The sequence below is a fragment of the Dermacentor albipictus genome, chromosome 1 (assembly GCF_038994185.2).
Source record: "Dermacentor albipictus isolate Rhodes 1998 colony chromosome 1, USDA_Dalb.pri_finalv2, whole genome shotgun sequence".
Lineage (NCBI taxonomy): Eukaryota > Metazoa > Arthropoda > Arachnida > Ixodida > Ixodidae > Dermacentor > Dermacentor albipictus.
In genome coordinates this window covers 500,522,270-500,543,489 of record NC_091821.1, presented here as the reverse complement: position 1 = coordinate 500,543,489, position 21,220 = coordinate 500,522,270, and the positions used below count along the sequence as shown (strand labels likewise).

General features: G+C 45.4%; 1 protein-coding gene across 4 annotated transcripts in view; it reads right to left on the bottom strand.

The window, feature by feature from the left end:
• The window catches only part of LOC135909363 (tRNA (uracil-5-)-methyltransferase homolog B-like), a 92,063-nt gene that overhangs the window by 26,787 nt on the left and 44,056 nt on the right, over positions 1-21,220 (bottom strand). For all 4 annotated transcript variants that reach the window (XM_065441314.2, XM_065441313.2, XM_065441315.1 and 1 more), the window contains exons 8-10: positions 20,282-20,376; positions 16,085-16,202; positions 11,562-11,658 (exon numbers count right to left, since the gene is read on the bottom strand). In XM_065441314.2, the coding sequence (XP_065297386.1) occupies positions 11,562-11,658; positions 16,085-16,202; positions 20,282-20,376 (310 nt within the window). The remainder of the gene's footprint in view (positions 1-11,561; positions 11,659-16,084; positions 16,203-20,281; positions 20,377-21,220) is intronic.

Below are 21,220 nucleotides of genomic sequence, written 5' to 3'. Positions count from 1 at the left end.
TGTCCCCACGGGAGGTCCTGTACATAATTCAGTCCCTCACAGGTTTGTTTCCCAAGGGACCTTCCACTTCACAATGTAGAGCACCTGGATGCTTTGAGCAGGATTTCGGGAAGCTTTGCATAAAGCAAGCAAGGCTGACGGACATGCGGTTTTCTCGTGCAAGATAGTGGGAAGTACGTGGCGAGATGCCTGTGGCAACCTCGCTTCAGTGTTTCTTCTATATTTCTCAAGCTGAGATGCTGCCATGGCAACCTTCCCGCATTTTTTAAAAGGTGCCTTTCGGGCCCACCGAAGCGATGCCTCAGTGGAGCTCATATGTCACTTGCTACCCGTGACCCTTCTTTGCAGTCATTATAGCAGTTCCATTCTTGAACACCGACAGCCGCGGCTTCTTACACGATCGGAGTGCACAGCAGAGTTAAACAGTTAAACAACTCAACACAATCAGAAGCCGGATGGAGGAAAGTGGTGGGGAAGTGGCCTCCTCACCATTATAGCTTTTTTGGAACAGCTATGCCATCGTCCATTTTTTACTCTTTTTTTTCATGCAACCCAGTTATAACAATTATTGGTTATAACAACGGAATTTTTGTGGCACATGAATGTTGTTATAAGCGGGTTCCACTGTCGTTACAACATCACTGTCATCCGCTGTAGGTGTATCATGCCGTTGCCATCACTTTTTTTTTCCACAGAAAGTAAAGTTGCAGATATATTGTGCATTGTTTGAATCGCACCTGAATTATTGTGCACTTATGTGGAATACCACCACGAAACGTAATCTTCAGTCACTTCTTCAACCTCAAAAACGAGAACTTCGACATGTAGCGAATGTACCTTATTTTCATTCTACTGCGCAACTTTCTGATAAATACAATGGTAGGAGTAACTAACCTTTATGAATACCGGCTACTGTATTCTTTTTTCTTCAGCTCCGAAAATTGTAGAACCTTTTCAAAGCATACATCACGAGTTAAATGCGAAAGAAATGATACTCGTACCCGCAGCGAAGACAGGTGGTTCTCACCGTACACTTGGGCGCGAAATGTAAAAACATCCTTGGACTTAGATTTAGGTGCACATTAAAGAACCCCAAGTGGCCGAAATTTCCGGAGTCCTACGGCGTGCCTCATAATCAGAAAATGGTTTTGGCACATAAAACCCCCTAATATAATTTCTTCTTTTTGGGTGTTCTCACCATACCGGCATACAGATCATGTTTTGCAGACGCCAAGACGCACACTACCTTCACTGTTAAGTACATTTGGGAAGAAAATGGTATTATAACTACCTTGACTTGGAAACAAATTACTGTATTTACTCACATAATGATCGCACATTTTTGTCAAAAAATTTGACGCAAATTCAGGGTTGCGATCATTACGTGGGTTAAATTTCCCATGAAAAGAAAGATTTTCTTTTTTTATCCTGTATTTGCTGCGGGATGAGAAGCACGCGGCTGCCACTGTCCGTGCGGGACACCAAAACAAAAATGACGGCCGGCAGAGCAAGCCGAACGCGCCGAACGCAATTATTATTATTTTTTTTCGAAAGCTTGATTCGGCTTGTGCACTCCTTCGTAATCAGCCACGTCACCTATGTTGCAGCCATCTACAACTGGATGCAGTGTGAAAAGCATAAGATCAATGCCCTGAAACGCCGAGCTTACAAGGCGGCGCTCGGACTATTCGAGCGTACAAACACCAACAAGCTCCTGAGCCTGGGGGTTCACAATACCCTCGAGGAAATTGCAGAAGCGCAACGAACCGCCCAGCTGGAGCGGCTCTCTATGACCGAAGCTGGCAGGTGCATACTACAATACTTGGGCAACCTCGCCTTTTCTCGCCTTTTCTCGCCTTTTTCGCCCGGGGCGAAAAAGGCGAGTAGCGACGTTCGTGTTCCGGACGGGACCCGGCACCGGATTTGGGTAGACCTCATCCCGAGAAACATGAACCCGGAGTTTACCAAGGAGAGAAGAGCGGTGAGGGCCAAGGCCCTCATCGATTTTCCCGCCAAGGACGAGCAGGCAAGGTTCGTGGATGCGGCAGAATGCCAGGGAGACAGCGCAGCATTTGTAGCTACCGTCATCGAGGCGTCGTCCGGCGCGATGAGGGCAGCGGCAAGCGTACAGGTCCGAGAGGTGCGTCAGGCGGAGGAGGTGGCCATTGCCCTGGCCATTGCCGACCCCGGGTGCCAAATGGTGTTGTGTGATTCGCGAAGTGCAATGCGGAATTATGCCAAGGGCAAAGTGTGTGGTGAGGCTGTGCGTGTTCTGTGCTCGGCTGACCTACAACGAGAGAATAGGTATGTTAAAATCAAGTGGTTCCCGGCGCACATGGGCAACAATGCGTCGGAGAAGCACGATAACCACAGCGCGATGGCACACGCAGTGGCGTGAGCGCTAACTAACCGCACCGCTGCAACCGACCGTCCAACGTGGTGTAGTGCCAAGGACCGCATGACGACTTTCAACGAACTTACACAGTTCCACCGCCTGGCTCGAAGCACTTTCCCACCCCCGCACCCGGGGCTGAGCCAAGCGGAGGCGGTGCTGTTCAGACGATTACGAACTGGTTCCTTACACACCCCAGTGTTAGTGAATCATCTGTACCCAAAAGTATATGTGAGTGATTTTTGCTGCGTGTGCCAGCAGGAGAAGGCCACCCTGATGCACATCCTATGGGATTGCACCAAGTTCGCCGACGAAGCTTCGACAAGTACAACGATTACGTCACGACTCGCGGCTGCAGCGGAATGCTACGACCACGAAATCCAAACCTGAGCCGTCCAGCAGGTCTCAGCGGCTCTTGAAAGACAAAAGCCGAGTGAAATCGACGGAATGTTGCCCCTCAGGGCGACCGACCGCGGGAGTAACACACGCTCGAGTTGAGTAGAGACCACCCGCTGAGAAGACGTCAGGGCCCGCATCGCAGCGACATTTAGTCATGGTGTCGTTCTGCAGGCGACTAAATAAAGTTGTTTCTCTCTCTCTCTCTTCTCATGAGTACATTACGCGCATTGAAACAGTTTCTTCCGTATCAGTAATGAATAATATCATTAATATCAGCAAGTTTGCGACAATGACATAGCCATGTCCACTTTGGGGAGACAGAGATGGGCGCACTTAGCTTCCAGGTACATAGAAACACATGGCGGGCATGCTGTGGAAACTGCAGCATCTGTCTTCACTACTATCCTAATACGGCACGTTTCCGCTAATGCTGGGCGAATATCTTAGCTGCGTTACAAGCGTCGGCGTATGAATAGGGTGCACTTCTAGCCTATCAGTGTAAACGTGGCCACTATCATTGCCACTCACGATTTGTTGCGTGCCCATGAGTGCAGATGAGAAGAATCGAAAGGCGCCCTTTATGTTGTTGTTGAACAAAACTATTATGAAGCCTACAAATAATAAAGGCAAGGCAAGTTTGGTTGTAGCTTGTTTTTTTTTTTTTTTTCGTGGAAGTGTGGATGGAAAGTGATGAAAGGAATGAAATGGGGCATCTGCTTAAGAATGTTGGGTGCATGCAGACCGCTTGGTATGTCTTCAAGAGTTGTTCGCGTAGTATTCGAAAGATGGTAAGCGCAATCATCATTAGCTAGACTTGGCACATGACATATCACTGCGACAAGTTGAGGGTGTACCATTGGTGCCGAAGGAGCGCTTTCTTTCCAAGAAGTCGGCACCTTCATCAAGCGCCATCAACGATGAACGCCCAAAGGGCGATGATATTATGAAAGTGTGTCCGCCGGACACGAATCAAACAAAAGAGCCTACATCTGGTAGGCAAACCAAAAAGTCCGGGATTCCCCCTGGAAAACACAAAGGGGGTAGACTTCCGGTCATTCCCCCTGCCAAGGAGACGTGACCTAAAAAGCATTTTAGCAAGTTTCTTGCTCATTTACATATGTAATCTTTGTGACCTTTTACATAGAATCTCTTCGTGAAGTACTTGATAGTCCACATCATCAAATATGGCTACTATTGTGCAGTGGAACTGCCGTGGTTTAAGAACTAATATAGATGACATTTACGATCTTTTCGAGGACGCTGAGGCTTCTCTTATGTGTTTGCAAGAAACTCATTTGAAAGGGTGCCATAAACAACCTCTGCGTCGATATGGCATCTTTCGAAAAGATAGGGAACAGTCTTCAGTCGCATCCGGAGGAGTCGCTATAGTGGTTGCTCAAGGAGTCCCAGTACGTGAAGTGAAGCTTAACACCAACCTAGAAGCTGTTGCAGTAAAGGTTCAGATAGAAAAAACAATAACAGTATGCTCCCTGTACTTACCACCAGGTAAGAATATCACAAGAAAAGAACTAGAAAATCTCGTGGACGAACTTCCAGAACCTTTCCTTTTATTGGGTGATTTTAATGCTCGTAATAACATCTGGGGCAGTAGCCACACTGACGCAAGGGGCAAAATGGTAGAAGAATTTTTAGACAACTGCAATTTGTACCTTTTTAATGATGGAAAGCCAACATATTTTATTGCTCAATCACAATCTACTTCAAGCATTGACCTCTCCTGTGGCACGCCGTCACTTGCCGGGTTTTTTACTTGGGATGTGAGGGAAAACCCACGTGGCAGCGACCACTACCCTATTATACTCAAGCCGATCGACGCGCCTCCAACAATGCCAGCACGAAGACAGAGATGGAAGCTGGGTAAAGCAGACTGGTCTCTTTTTTTGGAAAGCTCCGAAATAAGGATTGATGATGTCATCACACTCAATATTGACGACTTATGTGATGCGATAACCAAACAAATTTTAGATGCAGCTGAAAACTCCATACCACTCTCACAAGGGAAGCTTCCACGTAGACCAAAACCGTGGTGGAATGATGCGTGTGATAAAGCTCGTAGGAAACAAAACTGTGCATGGTCTCGGCTAAACAGGTACCCAACTTTCGAAAATTTATTGTTTTTTAAACAAAAGCGCAGTGAGGCTAGAAGGGAAAGACGGATAGCAAAAAGAACATCATGGGTGAAATATGTGAGCTCTATAAACAGTCGCACAACAAGTAAATTAGTCTGGGAGAAAGTGAGAAAAATTGACGGTATTCATACAGAATACACGCTCCCTATATTTGACGAGGAAACGGATCTTCAAGGTCAAGCAAATGTACTTGGCGAGCACTTTGCTGAAATTTCGAGTGACGCTCACTACACGCCCGAGTTTCTTAAGATAAAGGCCACTGCAGAAAAGAAAGATCTTCGGGTATCACTGAATAGTACTGAGCCATATAACTGTCCTTTCACAAAAACTGAACTCTTCGATGCGATATATTTAGGGAAGAGCCATTCAGCAGGTCCGGACAACATACACTACGAAATGCTGCGACACCTACACATGAACACGTACGACACAATCCTTCACCTTTTCAACAGGTTGTGGGCGGAAGGCTATTTTCCAAAAGCATGGAAGAAGGCGTTTGTTCTACCATTTCTAAAACCTAGAAAACCACGCTCCGACCCTAACAGTTATCGCCCCATTGCCTTAACCAGTTGTTTAGGAAAAACTTTCGAAAGAACGGTTAACAGGCGGCTTGTGCACCTTTTGGAAAGTAACGGGTTACTTGATCAGTACCAGTGCGGCTTTAGAGTCAACCGCAGTACAATCGACCAATTAGTCCGGTTAGAAACAAAAATTCGTGAATCTTTCGTCCAAAGGCAACATTGCGTCTCCGTTTTCTTTGACTTATCAAAAGCATATGACACGACGTGGAGACATGGGATTTTAATTGACTTGAATAGATACGGAATAAAAGGGCACATGCTTGGTATAATCAAAAGCTATCTGGAGGACAGAACTTTTCAGGTGATGTTTGGCCCAACTTTCTCCAATTGTTTTATACAGAAGAATGGAGTGCCGCAAGGTGGAGTATTGAGCGTTACACTATTTTTAGTGAAGCTCAATTCGATAAGTACAGTTATTCCTCCTTCTCTAATGTATTCTTTGTATGTCGATGACATTCAACTTTGTTTCTCCTCTTGTAATATGGCTACTTGCGAACGCCAACTGCAGTTAGGTGTAAACTCTATAGTGCGATGGGCAAACGAAAATGGTTTTAAATTTTGCACAGAAAAAACAATATGCGTGTTTTTCAGTCAATACCAAAGGCTCACACCGGACCCAACATTACATATTAAAGGACAGCAAATCACAGTAAAGAATGAATACAAATTTCTTGGTATAATCTTTGACAAGAAACTCAACTTCAAAGCGCACATCGCTTATGCAAAACAGAAATCTCTCAAATCTATAAATTTAATAAAGCTCCTATCCCATCGATCATGGGGTTCAGATAGAATATGTCTGCTTCGCATATACAATGCAGTTGTCCGGTCACAATTAGACTATGGATGTTTTGTGTACGGCTCCGCTCAAAAGTCCGCATTAGAGGTTCTTGATCCCGTGCATCATCTTGGACTACGTCTGTGTTCCGGTGCGTTTCATACGTCTCCTATACAAAGCTTGTATGCAGAAACCAACCAGTTGTGTTTGGAACACAGAAGACTATTTCTTGGAAACATGTACATAATGAGAGTACTGTCCTGTTCAACGCATCCTTGTAGACTACTATTTACAAGGCCGCGCTTTGAAATGCATTTTAGCAACAAACCAGCAATCATTCCTTCCTTTTTTATCAGGTACCAAAAGCTGAATGCGGACCTATGTTACAACGTAAGAAATAAATTCTTGCAAGATGAACCTTCTTTTGCTCCTTGGGAGATGAAACATGCGAAATGCGACTTTCGGTTAACAAAAAACAGAAAACAATTTTCACCAAGAGAGGCGTTACTAAGCGAATATTTAGAAATCGAATCAGAGTATAATTTTTGCATGAAATACTTTACAGATGGTTCAAAAAGCAATGGCAATGTAGGCGCTGCAGTGACATCAAATCAATTTGAAAAACAAATCAGACTTCTAAGTCAGGCTACTGTCTTTACTGCAGAACTTCATGCCATTTCGTTAGCTCTTGAAGACATCCTGAAAAGAGGAAATAATCAATCTGTTATATTTAGCAACTCCTTGAGCTCTCTTCAAGCTCTCGCATCTAGGTTACCATGTAGAAATAATCTGCTGAAGAAAATACAAAATCAATACACAAAATGCCACACGAGAGCTTTAAATGTCACTTTCTGCTGGATTCCTAGTCATGTAGGAATTCCCGGGAATGAAAGAGCAGATTTTATGGCAGCCCGTACCAAAGATTTGGAGCTACATGATGTTGGCATACCTTGGCAAGATTATAAAGCCACTTTAAGAATAGCAGTTGAGAAGCAATGGCAGAAAGCGTGGGATCAAGAAAAACTTAACAAGCTTCACTGCATTAAACCTATTTTACGAGAATGGCGCAGTTGTCGCCACAGACAAAGATTTTATGAGGTTATATTATGTCGCTTGAGAATTGGTCACACAAGGCTGACACATGGTTACTTAATGAATAACGAACAACAACCAACATGCCAACATTGCGGTGAAATTTTAACCGTGCTACACTTTTTAATAACGTGTCCTGGCTTAGAAAAATGGAGGCAAATATATTTTAAGATCTTTTACGAGAAAAGAATCCCTATCCATCCCATGTTTTTATTGAGTGATGAACCACTCATGCCATATGAAGATACTTTTAACTTTTTAAAAGCCACGGGAATTCTACAAGAACTATAGCAAATTTAAGGTTTTATATTTTTACTTGGCCATTTACACAATTTTACAGCATTTGAAGAAATAAGCTAATCCGAAAAACATGTGTTTGGCGCATTATAGTCTGCACGGCTGCTGCGCCATCAAAATCCCAAATCAACATCATCAAGTTGAGGGTGTGATCATTACACAGGAAAGAAAAAAAAATCAAATTTTCATAACAAAAATCAGGGGTGCGATCATTACGCAAGTGCTGTCATTATGCGAGTAAATACGGTAGAGCATGGTTTTGTAAGCTTGACTGAATACACAATAAAGAGAAACGTCATTTATATTTCACATTCTTTATTGCGTGTAATATCCATTTGCACTCAGTATTTTCGTAATCCAATGTACATCTCAGACATGTTGCCTGTGGTGCTTATTCTTGAAATGTGATCTTCTGGGATGTATAATACAATATGCATCTTAGCTTTGTCGCTCATTAAGAGTAATTGATTTTTATAACTTCATTATAATTATCTGAAAACATTAATGTTTCTTTATATGGCGCACATTTCTTTTTCTACATTGTAATTGTATATCCTAATAGATGAGTGTTTCGTATGTTGTACGTTTGCCAATAGGAGACTTACTGCTGCCGTGCGAGGGCCTTTGGGCACATTCAAGCTGTATGTCACAGCTTTTCGCCTGGTGGGCCCCCAAGAAAGTTTGTTGGAAATAAAAAGCATTTCTGAACCATGGCTTGTACTACACATTTATTTTGAGAGGGGGTGGGGAGAGAATTCGCCACAAGGCATAAATGGTAAAAGAAAGCTGAAAAACTTCCAACTCTGTGCTGGCTTCCAACTCTGTGCTGTGCCAGAACTATGTTTTGTAATGCTCCAATCCACTTTCAATTGTTATGTGTCACAACGAGAGGCTGGTCCCAGTAAAGACAGCAGTGCAGCAGCACCAAAGCCACATCTGAACCAATGATGAAGGAAGAAAGAGGATGGAAAATGAATTTGATAATTACAGCATGCAGCCCCAGGACGCACAGCCATGCCAAAAGCGAAGCATGCCATGTGAGCAAGCAAGCTCGGTGGTTGCACACTCCCCAGAAAAACAAAGCAAGTGAGAAACTTGCAGTAATCGATCGCTCCGACACTAGACATGATACAATAAGTTCTTGCATGTACCAGAAAAACAGACATATGCGTGGCAGTATCAATGGTTTGCAAGTGCCTGCCTGCAAGCAAACGAATCACACGCCCACAGGAGAACCACGTGAACGAGAATCACGCGGTAAAACTTTGATGGATAAGGAACAAGATAGAAATCAGTTCAAATATGATTCAGGGGTTTCACATGCAAAAACCACGATCTGATTATGAGGCATGCCATAGTGGGGGACTGTGCAAACATTATGACCCCCTGGGGGTTCTTTAACATGCAATTAAATCCAAGTGCACAGGTGTTTTTGCATTTCACCCCCATCGAAATGCAACTGCCTCGGCCAGGATCGAACCCGTGACCCAAAGCTCCACAGTGCAATGCCACAGCCGCTGGGCTGCCGCGCCAGGTGAAATCGGCTTCCACAATGCCCATGATTCTGCCTATGTAACATGTGCAACAACGCCAGATATAAAGCACAAAAGTATGGACACGAGCACGCAGCGGCAAACTAGACGAAGCTGGAAGATTTCTAGACCACCACGGTGGCAGCCCCGACACCACGAAGCAAAAAATCAGTTCTGGTGGACACTGAGGGGCAGCAGTACAATAAGAAATTATTTCCCAAGTCGCGCAAGGTGGCAGCACCATGGTATTAAACTAGGTGGTATTTCGTGCCGAAAAGGGAAGGTTTTTTTTTTTTTTCTGAGTGTTCAGTTACCGCCACACATGTAAGGGGCTTGTTTCCATTGTCGTATATATATGGTGCTGACTTTAATTCAAAGGGTCAATCCATTACCAGTGTTTCCCCACAGGTTCTGTGGTACAATGCTTCCATCCCAAATACACAGCTGAGCGTCTATGCCATCACGTTGTAGAAAACAAGTTTTGCAACCTTTATTTGTTAAAGTATTGTTTCAGATCTCTCTTCCAAGGGCAATTTCAAGCACCCTTCAAGCATGCTAAAGAACGTAAATTTGAAAAATATTCTTGGTTTATAAAAATGACCTTGATGTGCCTCTTACATTGACAGTCGTTATTCGTATAGCTGGAGTACAGGAATGGGAAACAGTTCGATATTAGTGTGGTTGAGTAGCCAAGACGTGAAATGAACCAGGATTTTTGCCATCTGACAGGGACAAACAACATCACATTGAAAATGAAACTAAAAAAACGCAAAAGAAATCTGTCATTTAGGATGTAAAAGGCCCCTCACCAGGCCCTATCGCAAATTTTAGTTATACACTGGAAGTTCTAAAACGCCATCTCGGAATCGTTTTACCAAGATAATTTTTCAAACAGGCATATTATTGGAGGAAATAGGAGAAATTGACGGCACTGTTACCATACCGCCAGGAAGTGAGCATGACTGCCAGCAGACACACTCTCTCTCTCTGCCTCGAGTAGCGTCTGCAAGCAATTGCGCGGAACATTTCCGGTAGCGCATTCCGCATTGAATTATGTACAGAAGTACTATAATGCGACATGGTGAGTGATGTTGCCGGCACTGCAATTTACATCAGAGCATTTGCCTTCGTTAGCTCGACTCTCTAGCTGGGAGCAAGGCTCCCTCGAGAGGGGATTCACAGTATGCTGGGTTTGAAATTTGAGCAGCTGTCATGGTGTGCAGCACTTCAATACTTTGCAAACACAACCGTGAGCGCGGCGTGAAGTGCACGCTAGGCTTGTCTGTTCAAAATTGCCAAACCTGGTGAGGGGCCCTTTAAATGAAGCATCCCAGAAGCTGGCTATGTACGAAATCTGTCCGAAAAGTTTGTGTACTGAGTCGGCAAAAAAAAAGGTAGGCCGGGTGTAGTGGCAACACTCTCCTCTCAAGGGGACCCAGTTGATCTGTAGTACATGCCGGATTGCGGTATCACAACACAGAAGTTTACGTGTTCACTTTTTGTACAGCTCATATTTAGCCTTTATCGAAAAGGAGATTGACGAACAGACGGCACAATGGATCAATATCAAATTTTTTGTAAAATTGAGTGAGAATGGTGCAGAAATTCATCAAGCCTTGCAAGAGCCCTAGTGAAAGGGCACCTTAAACAAAGAACTGTGTTCAAGTGGGTCCTGCATTTTCAGGAAGGTTGTGAAGACCTCAAGAATGACGCAAGATCAGGACACCCCTCCACCTTGTGCAAAGATTAAAACATTGATTGTGTGAGTTCTCTTGTGCTCAGTGACCGCTGAATGACTGTCAGAATGAAACAGAAGCACCTGGTTTGGTAAAATCATTCATTCAACAGACTTTTCCTGAAATTTTGTAAATGAAAAGGATTTGCACCAAAATGGTGCTGAAACTGTTCCGACAAAAGGAATGTTGCATTGACTGGAAAACTTTAAAACAACAGTGATGAATTTTAGGAAGACAGAAAGCTGAGCTAGTTGGTAAGGATTCATTATGCAAAAAAGAGGTGAGGCGTGCAGACAGGACACAAGAGTAGAGAAGTGGACAACACAATTAATTTTTACAGTGGTTGTGCCCTCCTTTCTTTTGAAAACTTACCACAGAAATAAAGGGCGGGAAGGGGGGGAGAGAAGGTAAGCTGTAAATGTTTTCAGAAAATGTGCACACTGCAGTCATGGTGCCAAATGTGGTGACGTCACCCAGCTACTAGCGAATCTAAGCGAACAATGACATGGCACTCTAGTTTTTCAGAGGTCGCCAAGGAGACTGCTAGAGACCTTGAAGATGGGCTAAACATATTCTACCATGAAACTGCTCACAGAGACGGTACCTGTTCCACAGCAAATGTCCAGCAGGGTGCCTTGAGGCTTTGGGTGGAGCAGCTGCCGCACAGCATCATACAAGTACGTTGCCACTGGGCTATTCACCTGCAATCCAGCAAAAAGTAGTGCAAGCTAGTATTTTGATACTGTTGGGAGCAAGGTTTATCACAGGGACAGCTGCGATTTCATCACTCAAGTATGTGTGGAACATGCAAACACTCATTACATAGCCTCAAAATGAACTTGAGTGACATTTGTCACATTCAAAATAAGAAATCAAACTCTATTGTAAGTAGCAGATCTAGACTGCCAAGCTCAGGTGGAATCCACTGTATTCCTGCGCAAAGCCACAGAATGGCAACAACAATAGTTGGGGTACCTTATCAAAGACTTGCTTATCCTTGTGTCCACTGAGACATTACAGAACCTAAGTGCCAACCGCTTAATAGAACACACCATGTTTCGTAAAGCATGATACAAAGGTTGCAACACCACAGGATATGCAGCCCAAAAATGCACAGTCAAGCCAAGGGCCAGCTCAATGAGGCTTCCAGTCCCTTTGAAATTGTAATTTTACAACATATCTTGAACACAGCTACTGACATAGTTCAGAAACCTCCAACTAGTTTCTTAATGTGACATTTAAAGGGACACTAAAGGCAAATATTAGGTCAAGCTAGAGTGACAGATTAGAGCTCAAGAATCTCTAAGGCGTCAATATTATCACGAACAGAGCCTTAGCTTAGTCAAACCCACTTATAACGACACCGGTTTTAACAATATGTCGGTCATACCGATGAAAAGCTGCTGCACCGTTAACTTTTGTCTGTATTCTATGGGGAAATGACTCGTTTACAGTGTCCTCATGATACATTATCGGTTATAATGATGAAGTCTACCTGCTGGGTGTCCGTGCCGAAAGGTAATGGAATGTGAAATCCTTGAAAAGAAAAAGTGAAATGCAAGCCGCTGCACGAGTGCTCGCCACTCCGACTCCCGCCACGCACTTTTCTCCATCGCCAGTCTCACGCGCATCTCTCCTGTCGCCCTTCCACCCCTCCGAACACAAATGGGCTACACCATAGCTCTACGCCGCACCACGCTCCGAAACATGAATGTACTGTGCCAACTGCACTGTTAACATTGCCGGCGCTGCTCCCAGATTGCTCACTGGGCCCTCATTCTGATAACGGATTAAGGGGTTAAGTCACTCGTGCTTGTCCTTGTTTATGGCGTCGAAGTCGTTCCTGGCCACATGGTTTCTCAGCCTCGTTTGACTCACCAATGAAACGGAAGATGGCTGATCCGCCTGTTGATCATTGGCAATGCACGATGTTGCCGGTGAAAAGAAAGCGCACTGCTTTATATTTGGAAACAAAGTGCTTCTAACCAATGAAGCAATCGTCATGAACATGCTTGCATCGGATAGCAACAGTGACAGCCACAGTGGCAGTGCTGACGCGTAGGGCAGGCTGCCCTAACATTGTCCCTGCGGGAGGTCCTGTAGATAATTCAGTCCATCACGGGTTTATTTTCGCGAAGGACCTTCCGCTTCACAACATTGAGCACATGGATGCTTTGAGAAGGATTTCGGGAAGCTTCACGTAAAGCAAGCAAGGCTGACGGGCATGCGGATTTCTCGTGCAAGCCATTGGGAAGTACGTGGTGAGATGCTTGTGGCTATCACATCCCAGAATTTCTTCTAGATAAAAGGCACTTTTTGTGCCCACGAAAGCGATGCCTCAGCGGAGCTCATATGTAACTTGCCGCCCATGCCCCCTCTTTGCAGTTGTTATGGCGGTGCCATTCTTGAATGCCAATAGCCGTGGCTCGTTAACAACACGCGGTAGGAGCATGCAGGAAGCAGAGTTAAATAGTTAAATGAGTCAACACAATCAGAAGGGGGATGGAGGAAGGTTGTGGAGAGGACAACTGGCCTCCCCACCATTATAGTTTCCTCAGAACAACTATGCCAATCCCCATTTAGATTTTTTTTTTATGCAACCTGGTTATACCAATGATCGGTTACAACAATGGAATTTTCGTGGCACTTGAATATTGTTACAAGTGCGCTTGACTGTAATGGAGAAATTGAAGTAAATGCAAGACACGATTAGAGACTCCCCCGGCACATTCAAGTACTTGCCCGATGACGAAGGCACTCCTCATTTAAGTTCGGTCACTAGTACTGAACCACTCGTTGTAAAAACACCATTGTATTGCATTATAAGACGAAAGAAAATGCTACTTGTCTAGTTGCATTTAATTTTGGAAGGAAAAGGAAACTCATGCCACACATGACAACAAAAAACTCATGACAACGACTAAGGCAGTCAAAAGGTTTTGTTTTTGCTCAACTCTTCACTGCCCACGCTTTTGCGTTTCAGTACTTTCGTTCTCGCGCAGTGCTACGCTGGTTTTGCTGGCTTGTGAAACTCGCACAAATGGCAAAAAGCAGGGAATGTCCAGGTGATGTCGCGGGATGCCCGAACGGTCCACGCCCCTTGACCAAAAGCAGCTGCAGCAGCCTGCTCTGTCGTGGCTCGGTTTCTCCATGGCCGCGCGTTTCCGTTTTGTGCAAAACACCATGGCATATGGCCATCTGTCAGGCGCCGTTTTACTCACCAATGGCAGGAAAGGGCAGTGATGGCACAAGCTATGTCACCACTCCCCGGTTGAGTCGCGGGAAATTTGAATTACGATAGAGGTATTCGGACCCTTCAGATGCATTTTTCTTGTAAATTTAAGTCTTTTCTTGGCATGATACAAGCGTTGCAAGGTTTCTGGAATGGCATTTAAACAGTCTCCGTCGACTCAGTATTTGCCTCTCATGTCCCTTTAACTATGTAAGCCCAGCGACTTGTGCAGAATCGGCAGTAGGCTGCACCCAAGTGAATCAGCACCACAGTCGAAATGTCAATATATTTGAACCTTGATATAACGTATTTTCCTATTTCAATGAAGTATTTTCCTGTTATAACGAAATCGGAAATGTGGGATCCGACACAGCATGGGTTATAGTGAAGCAAACTTGTTTCCATGTGCCTCAAAATATCTATACTGGTAGCAAAAATGTCAAATACAGCTGCTGGGAAATTTGTAAGCGCCCCATTTTTCACATCTGCACGACTCTGGTGGCACCACCACCAATCTAATGTACGATATTTTTCCATGTATAATGCGCACACCCCAATTACAGCAGCCCGGAAAGAAGAAGGAAACATCCACGTGCATAATCCGCAGAAGTAACTGCATACAAGGCTCAACTCTTCACAAAAACAGTCTCCATTTATGGATGCACGACTCGTCGATGCACGACTTGGCCAGCGGCTATTCCCCCATTCTTTGGCAATACTGACAGAGATGGATCAGTCACATGACATTTGATGTGAATCGGATCACTTCACAGCTAGCATTCACATAACGGAGGATGACAGCACAGACGGAGGAGCCCTTGCATAGGCAACAGCGAATGGAGCAAACGCAACTGAGCCGAGTATCCCAGCAGTGACTTGGCTCGCCCCCGTATCGCAAAGCGCTTCACGCTGACTGAGGGAGCACCACGGAAACGGGTGACATACGAGTCTGCCGGTACCCCATACGCAATTCGCCTTCTGCTAGGGGCCAAGTGGCAACCCTTAAAGTGGAGGAGAATGGGCGACCATGAAAGAGGGGAGAAGGGAGCTTCGACACGCAGGGTGGGAGCATTGCCTTGAAGTGTGGCTTCACGACAGCTCGCACGCACTGCAGTGAAGCCGCAATTCAAGGCAAAATTTGTATATAGCTCACACCCCAACGTTACTGCTAAATTTTTTGAATTTTTGGTGTGGATTATACATGCAAAAATGTGGTTTAGTTTAGGCACTCTGCTTCGGCCACTAGGATGGCTGGTGACAAGCCGCCAACATGTTTGCACTAGTAGACTTTATCGGCGATTGAGCGCAAGATCAGACACAGGGGCTAGACTGATGGCCGTAGTATTGGAGTACAGATTCACATGTGGTGCCCTCCGTGTCCAAAAAACTGTTCGTGGTGTGCATGTTATGGCCAGCTGCTTGGCTTGGTTAGACACACAATAACTTTGTTAAAATGTCTATTCGTTTTGGGCCAACACAAGCAAGGAACCTATCCAAAATCCCTACAGTAAAAATGGAGGACTTTGCAGGCAATTTCACAGGTGCCAAAAATAAATTTTGCAAGCTTGTTTTAGTTTCACTGATGTCATGGGGACGATCATAACATTTTAACATCACAAGCAAAGTGGTCTTAGAATTAGTGCTGACTCTGCATTTCGTGTTTTCTTATTTATTCTTGAAGCACTGCTATCAAAGCTATACACTTAATCGCAGCGAAGTGAGTTCACCGAACACACTTGGTGGCAAGTCCACTCCACAGGAAGCGTCATTAAGCTTTTCCCTCCGACAGCCTGCAAACGACATTAATGGCGAAGTGCACTTGCTCAAGGTGACACTAAATTTGCCCATGTGAGCCAGGCATAAGGTGCGTTGCAAAAAAGAAAGGAGGAGCTCACCTGAAAGAAGGACTCGGGAGAGATGCGGAAGCGCAGGTTGCCCAGTGTCTCCTCCAGGTGCGGCAGGCCATGCAGCAGCTCAAAGGGCGCCTGGGCATGCGTGCACCGGCTGTGGCGGCTGCAAGCACCACACAAGGCTTTTGGGCACAATCTACTAAAGATCACCAAGTAAGACGACGCACAAACAGTGTTTAACATGGGCAAACAACTTTCTACAGAGTAGCTGGTCCTCGTTAGGGAAGGGACTTCTTTTCGCCCTTTGAAGCTCCGACATGGGCCTTTCTGTTAGACAAGGCTTTTCTCTGGGAAAGACAAGCTACCTTGTTGAAGCGTCTCCAGACTAAGGCTTTCCTCGTTTGTCTGCTGTTAACTAATAAAAAAATTTTGTGACCCTTTTGTTTTGTATGCAAAAAACAAACACAATTTCCCTTTTAACAGCCTACCAGGGTCTAAAAGCCTATTTGGCTTTTTAAAAAGTCAGAACCTGTCATGAGCTTGTCTCAATTTCCACCGAATATTCTCCTCTGCATGAATATATTGGTGCAAAACTGCATGCAACAGCAACAATGAGCTTTATTAAGCAAGCGCATTGTTCAAATAGGCTAATTCCTGGGTATCGGTACTTTCCCAGCTAGCCAACCTAGCTCCAGGAAAATTATGCATGCAATGCTGCTTCTGGAAGCTTCCGGAAGGATTTTCTCCGAAAGCGTAGAATTAAGCACTCCTGCTCATCAAGCTATCATCCCCAATGTACCACACAGGTCGAACGTTTCAACATCTGGAAAGACTATGTTCAACTTGCAGTCTTGCAACAGCGACTTATTCAGACAGCAGTATTAGAATACCTTGCTGTTTATTCCAGTACACCCATATGCAACAACGGTGGTGGCACTAGCTGTACTTTTACATGGACCTCCTGCACATGCTGGACAAAGTGGAATTTCCAAGCCCAGCCTTTTTACAGTGAAGCTGCCTGTGCTTAGGATCCCGGGATTTTTTTCGCGCCCATCACGTCGACAGAAAACCCAGATGGATTGATCCTGGCGGCAGTGCGGGGCCAGGAGCAATGGCTCGTACCCCCATAATGGCACGTTTGCAATGGGGAATGCGTCGTCTACAGCGAATGGAATTCTCCTGCCACTGAAATTCGCATTGTGCACACTGCTTGCCCACCGCGCCGCCTGGACGCGATACACAGCCATCTGCCATGTAGGACGCTCACCTCCAAACAAGCGCGGGATATCCCGGATGTTCCCGCGACATGAAGCTGGAGGGTACTGGAACGAGGTAGTGGGTCCAGCGAATGGTTTGGCAAGCACCGAGGGTGTTGCAAAAAACACTGAAATTGCAACTGCGCTGCCGTCGCCTTCTCCTGAAGCTTCGCCTGTTTCAGCAGCGCCCATTGGCTGAGGCGAGCTCACGGGCTGAGTGGCTGTCGTCTGCTCGACGCACCATTATTGTCGTGTCGTTAGCATTGTTTCCGTTGCTCTTTTTTCATTTTATTGGCTGCAAGTCGGCGAGGAAGAAAATCACTGTTTCTGCCACCGAGTATCAGAACTAGATGCAGCAGAGTGAAACGCCTGTCAAAGCTCCATGCAGCTGCGGTAGGGTCTCCAATGCAACTGTGTTCGACCGGCGTACGGAGCCGCTCATTCAGGTGAAGGCGACGGTGGCGCCATTAATTTTTAAATAAAAAAAATCCTCAGTGGAGAGCCCGCCGTGGACCCACTCCCCCTTTCTAGTACACCCTATAGAAACTGCGCAGTTATCTCCACTCGGGTAGAGTTTGCGTGTTTTATTTTGGCCGCTTCATCACGGCTAGCAACGATAATAATAAACACTGAGCAAGAAGAGGCAGCATTGCTAGGCCTGCTGGCAAGCACCTTTCTGGCACTGCGTGACGTGCAGAAGCATTCGCCGAAGACACGATGCCACCGGCGTTAGTGGGGTTTGCCCTGCTTTGCAAGAACGCGCGTAGCTTGGTCATGCCACCTTTTCAGGTCGCTTAGTCCTTGTGCTTCGTGTGGTACTTGTCGAAAATGACGGGGCGGTTATGCACCAATTCGATGAGCATTTCCGATGTCGCGACACGTTCGAAGATTGCGATATGACGAGCGAGTCAGGCTTGGCAGGCATCTTTAGAATTGCTGAGACGTGCTCCGATTAGTCCACAGTGAGGGAATCCAGCAGCAGCGGCTGCAAAAATCGGTCTGGGAGCGATTGGCGCAGAAGGGTTGATTTCGGCGGATCTGGCCGTTGCCAAACTGAGTTCCGCACCACTCTACATCGAATGTCTCAGTGTGAACGTGCCATAAGGCAGAGACGTGAAGCGCACATAAGGCACAGCTTTTGTTTCAATATGAAATGCACATATAAAAAAAAAGCTGTCAAACCACATGGTTGATGACGACGTACGCGCACTTCTGCATTGATCAACGTACGTTGCAGCCAACCACTTGCTGGTGGTCGTTGTCGGAGACTTTAACATAGACATTTGAAAACCGGAAGCAAAGCAGTGGTTTACCCACTTCATGGAAAAGTCTGGCCTCGGTTACTCCAACGATTCAAGTCAACCAATTACCATACACAGGTCATGCATCGATCTAACTTTGGCCACAAACATTTCCTAAATAAGAACAGAAAAAATCAGTGTCTGTCACAACAACCAGAAAGCAGTTACAGCAGTCATTTCAATGTAATAAATAAAGTAAGGGTTTTATAAACAGCACTGAAATGTGTGTTTGTGTCATATATAACTTTGAAGAGCAATGAGCGTAATGGGCACACATCATGGGATCATTGTTTGACCAATTGTTTTACATTAGGTGTAACATATTTACAGCTTCGCTGACCAACTACCTTCACAGAAGTTGATTGCTCGTGATCTTTTTTTTTTTTTAAAGCCTGCACCAAAAATTGCCTAATTACAAAAATGGGTGAGAGATAAGTAGACTATGAGCAAAGAGTACAGCGATTGAAAAAGAGGGGCAATGATTTCAACGTTCCGTATGGGTAATTTCATGAGGGTAAAAAAAGCTCCCATTTCCAGAAAGGGTGACAGCGAGCCCCTGAAGATTCCGGGCAAGAAATGAAGTAACGCTTTCATGCTGGAAGACAACAGCACATGAAATGCTGCGAGAATGTCTAGAGTGCCTTACACAGGTCTTCAGGGAGGCTCAACGCTGGCATCAACAGTTCCTGAGGCTGGCAATTCGTACGCCAGCGTTGCCATTGTTCCCAAGCCTCGAGACACTCCAGACAAGCACCCTGGCATTTCCGACAACACAGAAGAGCTGGCAAATCAAGCAGCGAATGAGCAAGCAGGGGAGCAGCATCAAGTACAGACTCCTTCAGTACACCAGAACATTACAGCGCAGTCAGGGCTTAGAACAACTCGAGTTCACTGACCTCCGGCATGGCTGAATTATTTTGTCACCACTTAGACTGTCTTTATCAAGGGTTCTAGTTTGATTTTTTTTAAGGGGAGCAGTGTGTTCTGTCCAGCAGTTGTTTCTTGTTCTTGGTTTTGGGTTTCGTTTACATGGTCATCTGTTACGTCACAATTCACGTGTATATAGCATCATAGTTTGAAATAAAAGTGGGGTTCTGCCAAGAATGCGCAGACACTACTGGAGAAGTTGTTTTACTGAATTGACATGCCTGACTTGGCTCGGCATGCAGTGGCCATATCTGACTGACGATACCAAAGCCACCATGACAAAACATGCTCCTCGTTCAAAATGCCTGCCTTGCTCTCAATAGGACTGCAGCAACACTGTACCTCACTTCCAAAGTGCAAGCCAAGTTCCACTTTTTGGCCTTATGTTGCCTCTTGGGCCAAAAGACAGCTGGTACAACAAAGGAAACACAACCAGAAGGATACAGATGTACGTATGTACATCAGGCTCGGTCTCTCCGAGATGCTGAGCAATCACAACACAGCAGAAGTGTGTTTCAGCTTATACTTGGCACAAAGCAGACGACACAGAGACACTGGATGAGTGAGTGCCTCTGTGTCTGTGTATTGTGAACATCTACTTCATACTGAATTTTACACAAAGGTGCCTAAACAAGACTGACTAAAATCTCTACTCTGAAGTGCTGGCCAATATACACGGTCTAAGCCCACAATGTGTGAGGCCATAAAAGAACACGACAGCATCTCAGGAAGCTGTCACTGCTGCAGTGAGCCCTCACCAGGCCTGGAAGTAGAGGGATGACAGGTTGCACTCCCTACCCGGGCCATGGACAAAGTACTCCACCAGACCTTCCTTCTCTCGTGACAGCTCCTCCTGAGAACAGAATTGAGACAGCCAGCTGCAAACCCTTGGAGGGCCAGAGACAGCATATCCTAGCCAAATCCACGCATTTAAGTAGACACATACTAACTACATGTAACACGATGGCAGACTCGTGTGACATATCTGTCACTTCTTTAACTAAGCATGCAGCACACAGGAAGAACAGTGAGCTTCAATACTGCCCGTTTGGAATTGTACTTTCCAAATGATTTAATGGAGGGATGCTTAAATTCGAACAAAAGCCAACTTCAAACAAGGCTGTATCAGCTTCAAAGTGCCACCAGTTTCCTGCTCCTGAACACAACCCTCGATTGTACAAGTTTCCTTTTTATTGCGATAGCAATCATGTGGGCACTCTAGGAAAATTTCCGCTGCCGTCATCAGCATCACTGTGCGATCCCGCATAAAGTCCAAGTGCGATAAGATTGCAGCTGTGCACCGCATGCTGTAGGTGCAAGGGAAAGCATGCGAGGTTGAGCCGAGAAGGATTGCGGCTGGTATTCTCACAAGTGCAAAGGATGGGGGAAGCAGGATGCACACTGTCTTCTCACAGATATCTCTTTTTTTTTTAATCCTGCCGTGACTGTGCATGGCACAGCTGAGCGTGACCACGTGTGCCCCATCTTGGCTATAATCTGCAATGAGTGCAAAGATTAGGGGACCCAAGGTGACTGATGGCTTGGTGCGCGCTGTGTTCTCGCGTGTCTAGTTCGCATTAAAGCGAGGGGCAGCACAAAGGTGAATTTGCTCACCGCAACTGCCACTCTTCGTCATGACAGCGTTGTTAAAGCACGTGCTCGCAGTCATCGAGCGAGGTCTGTTCATGTTTACGTGT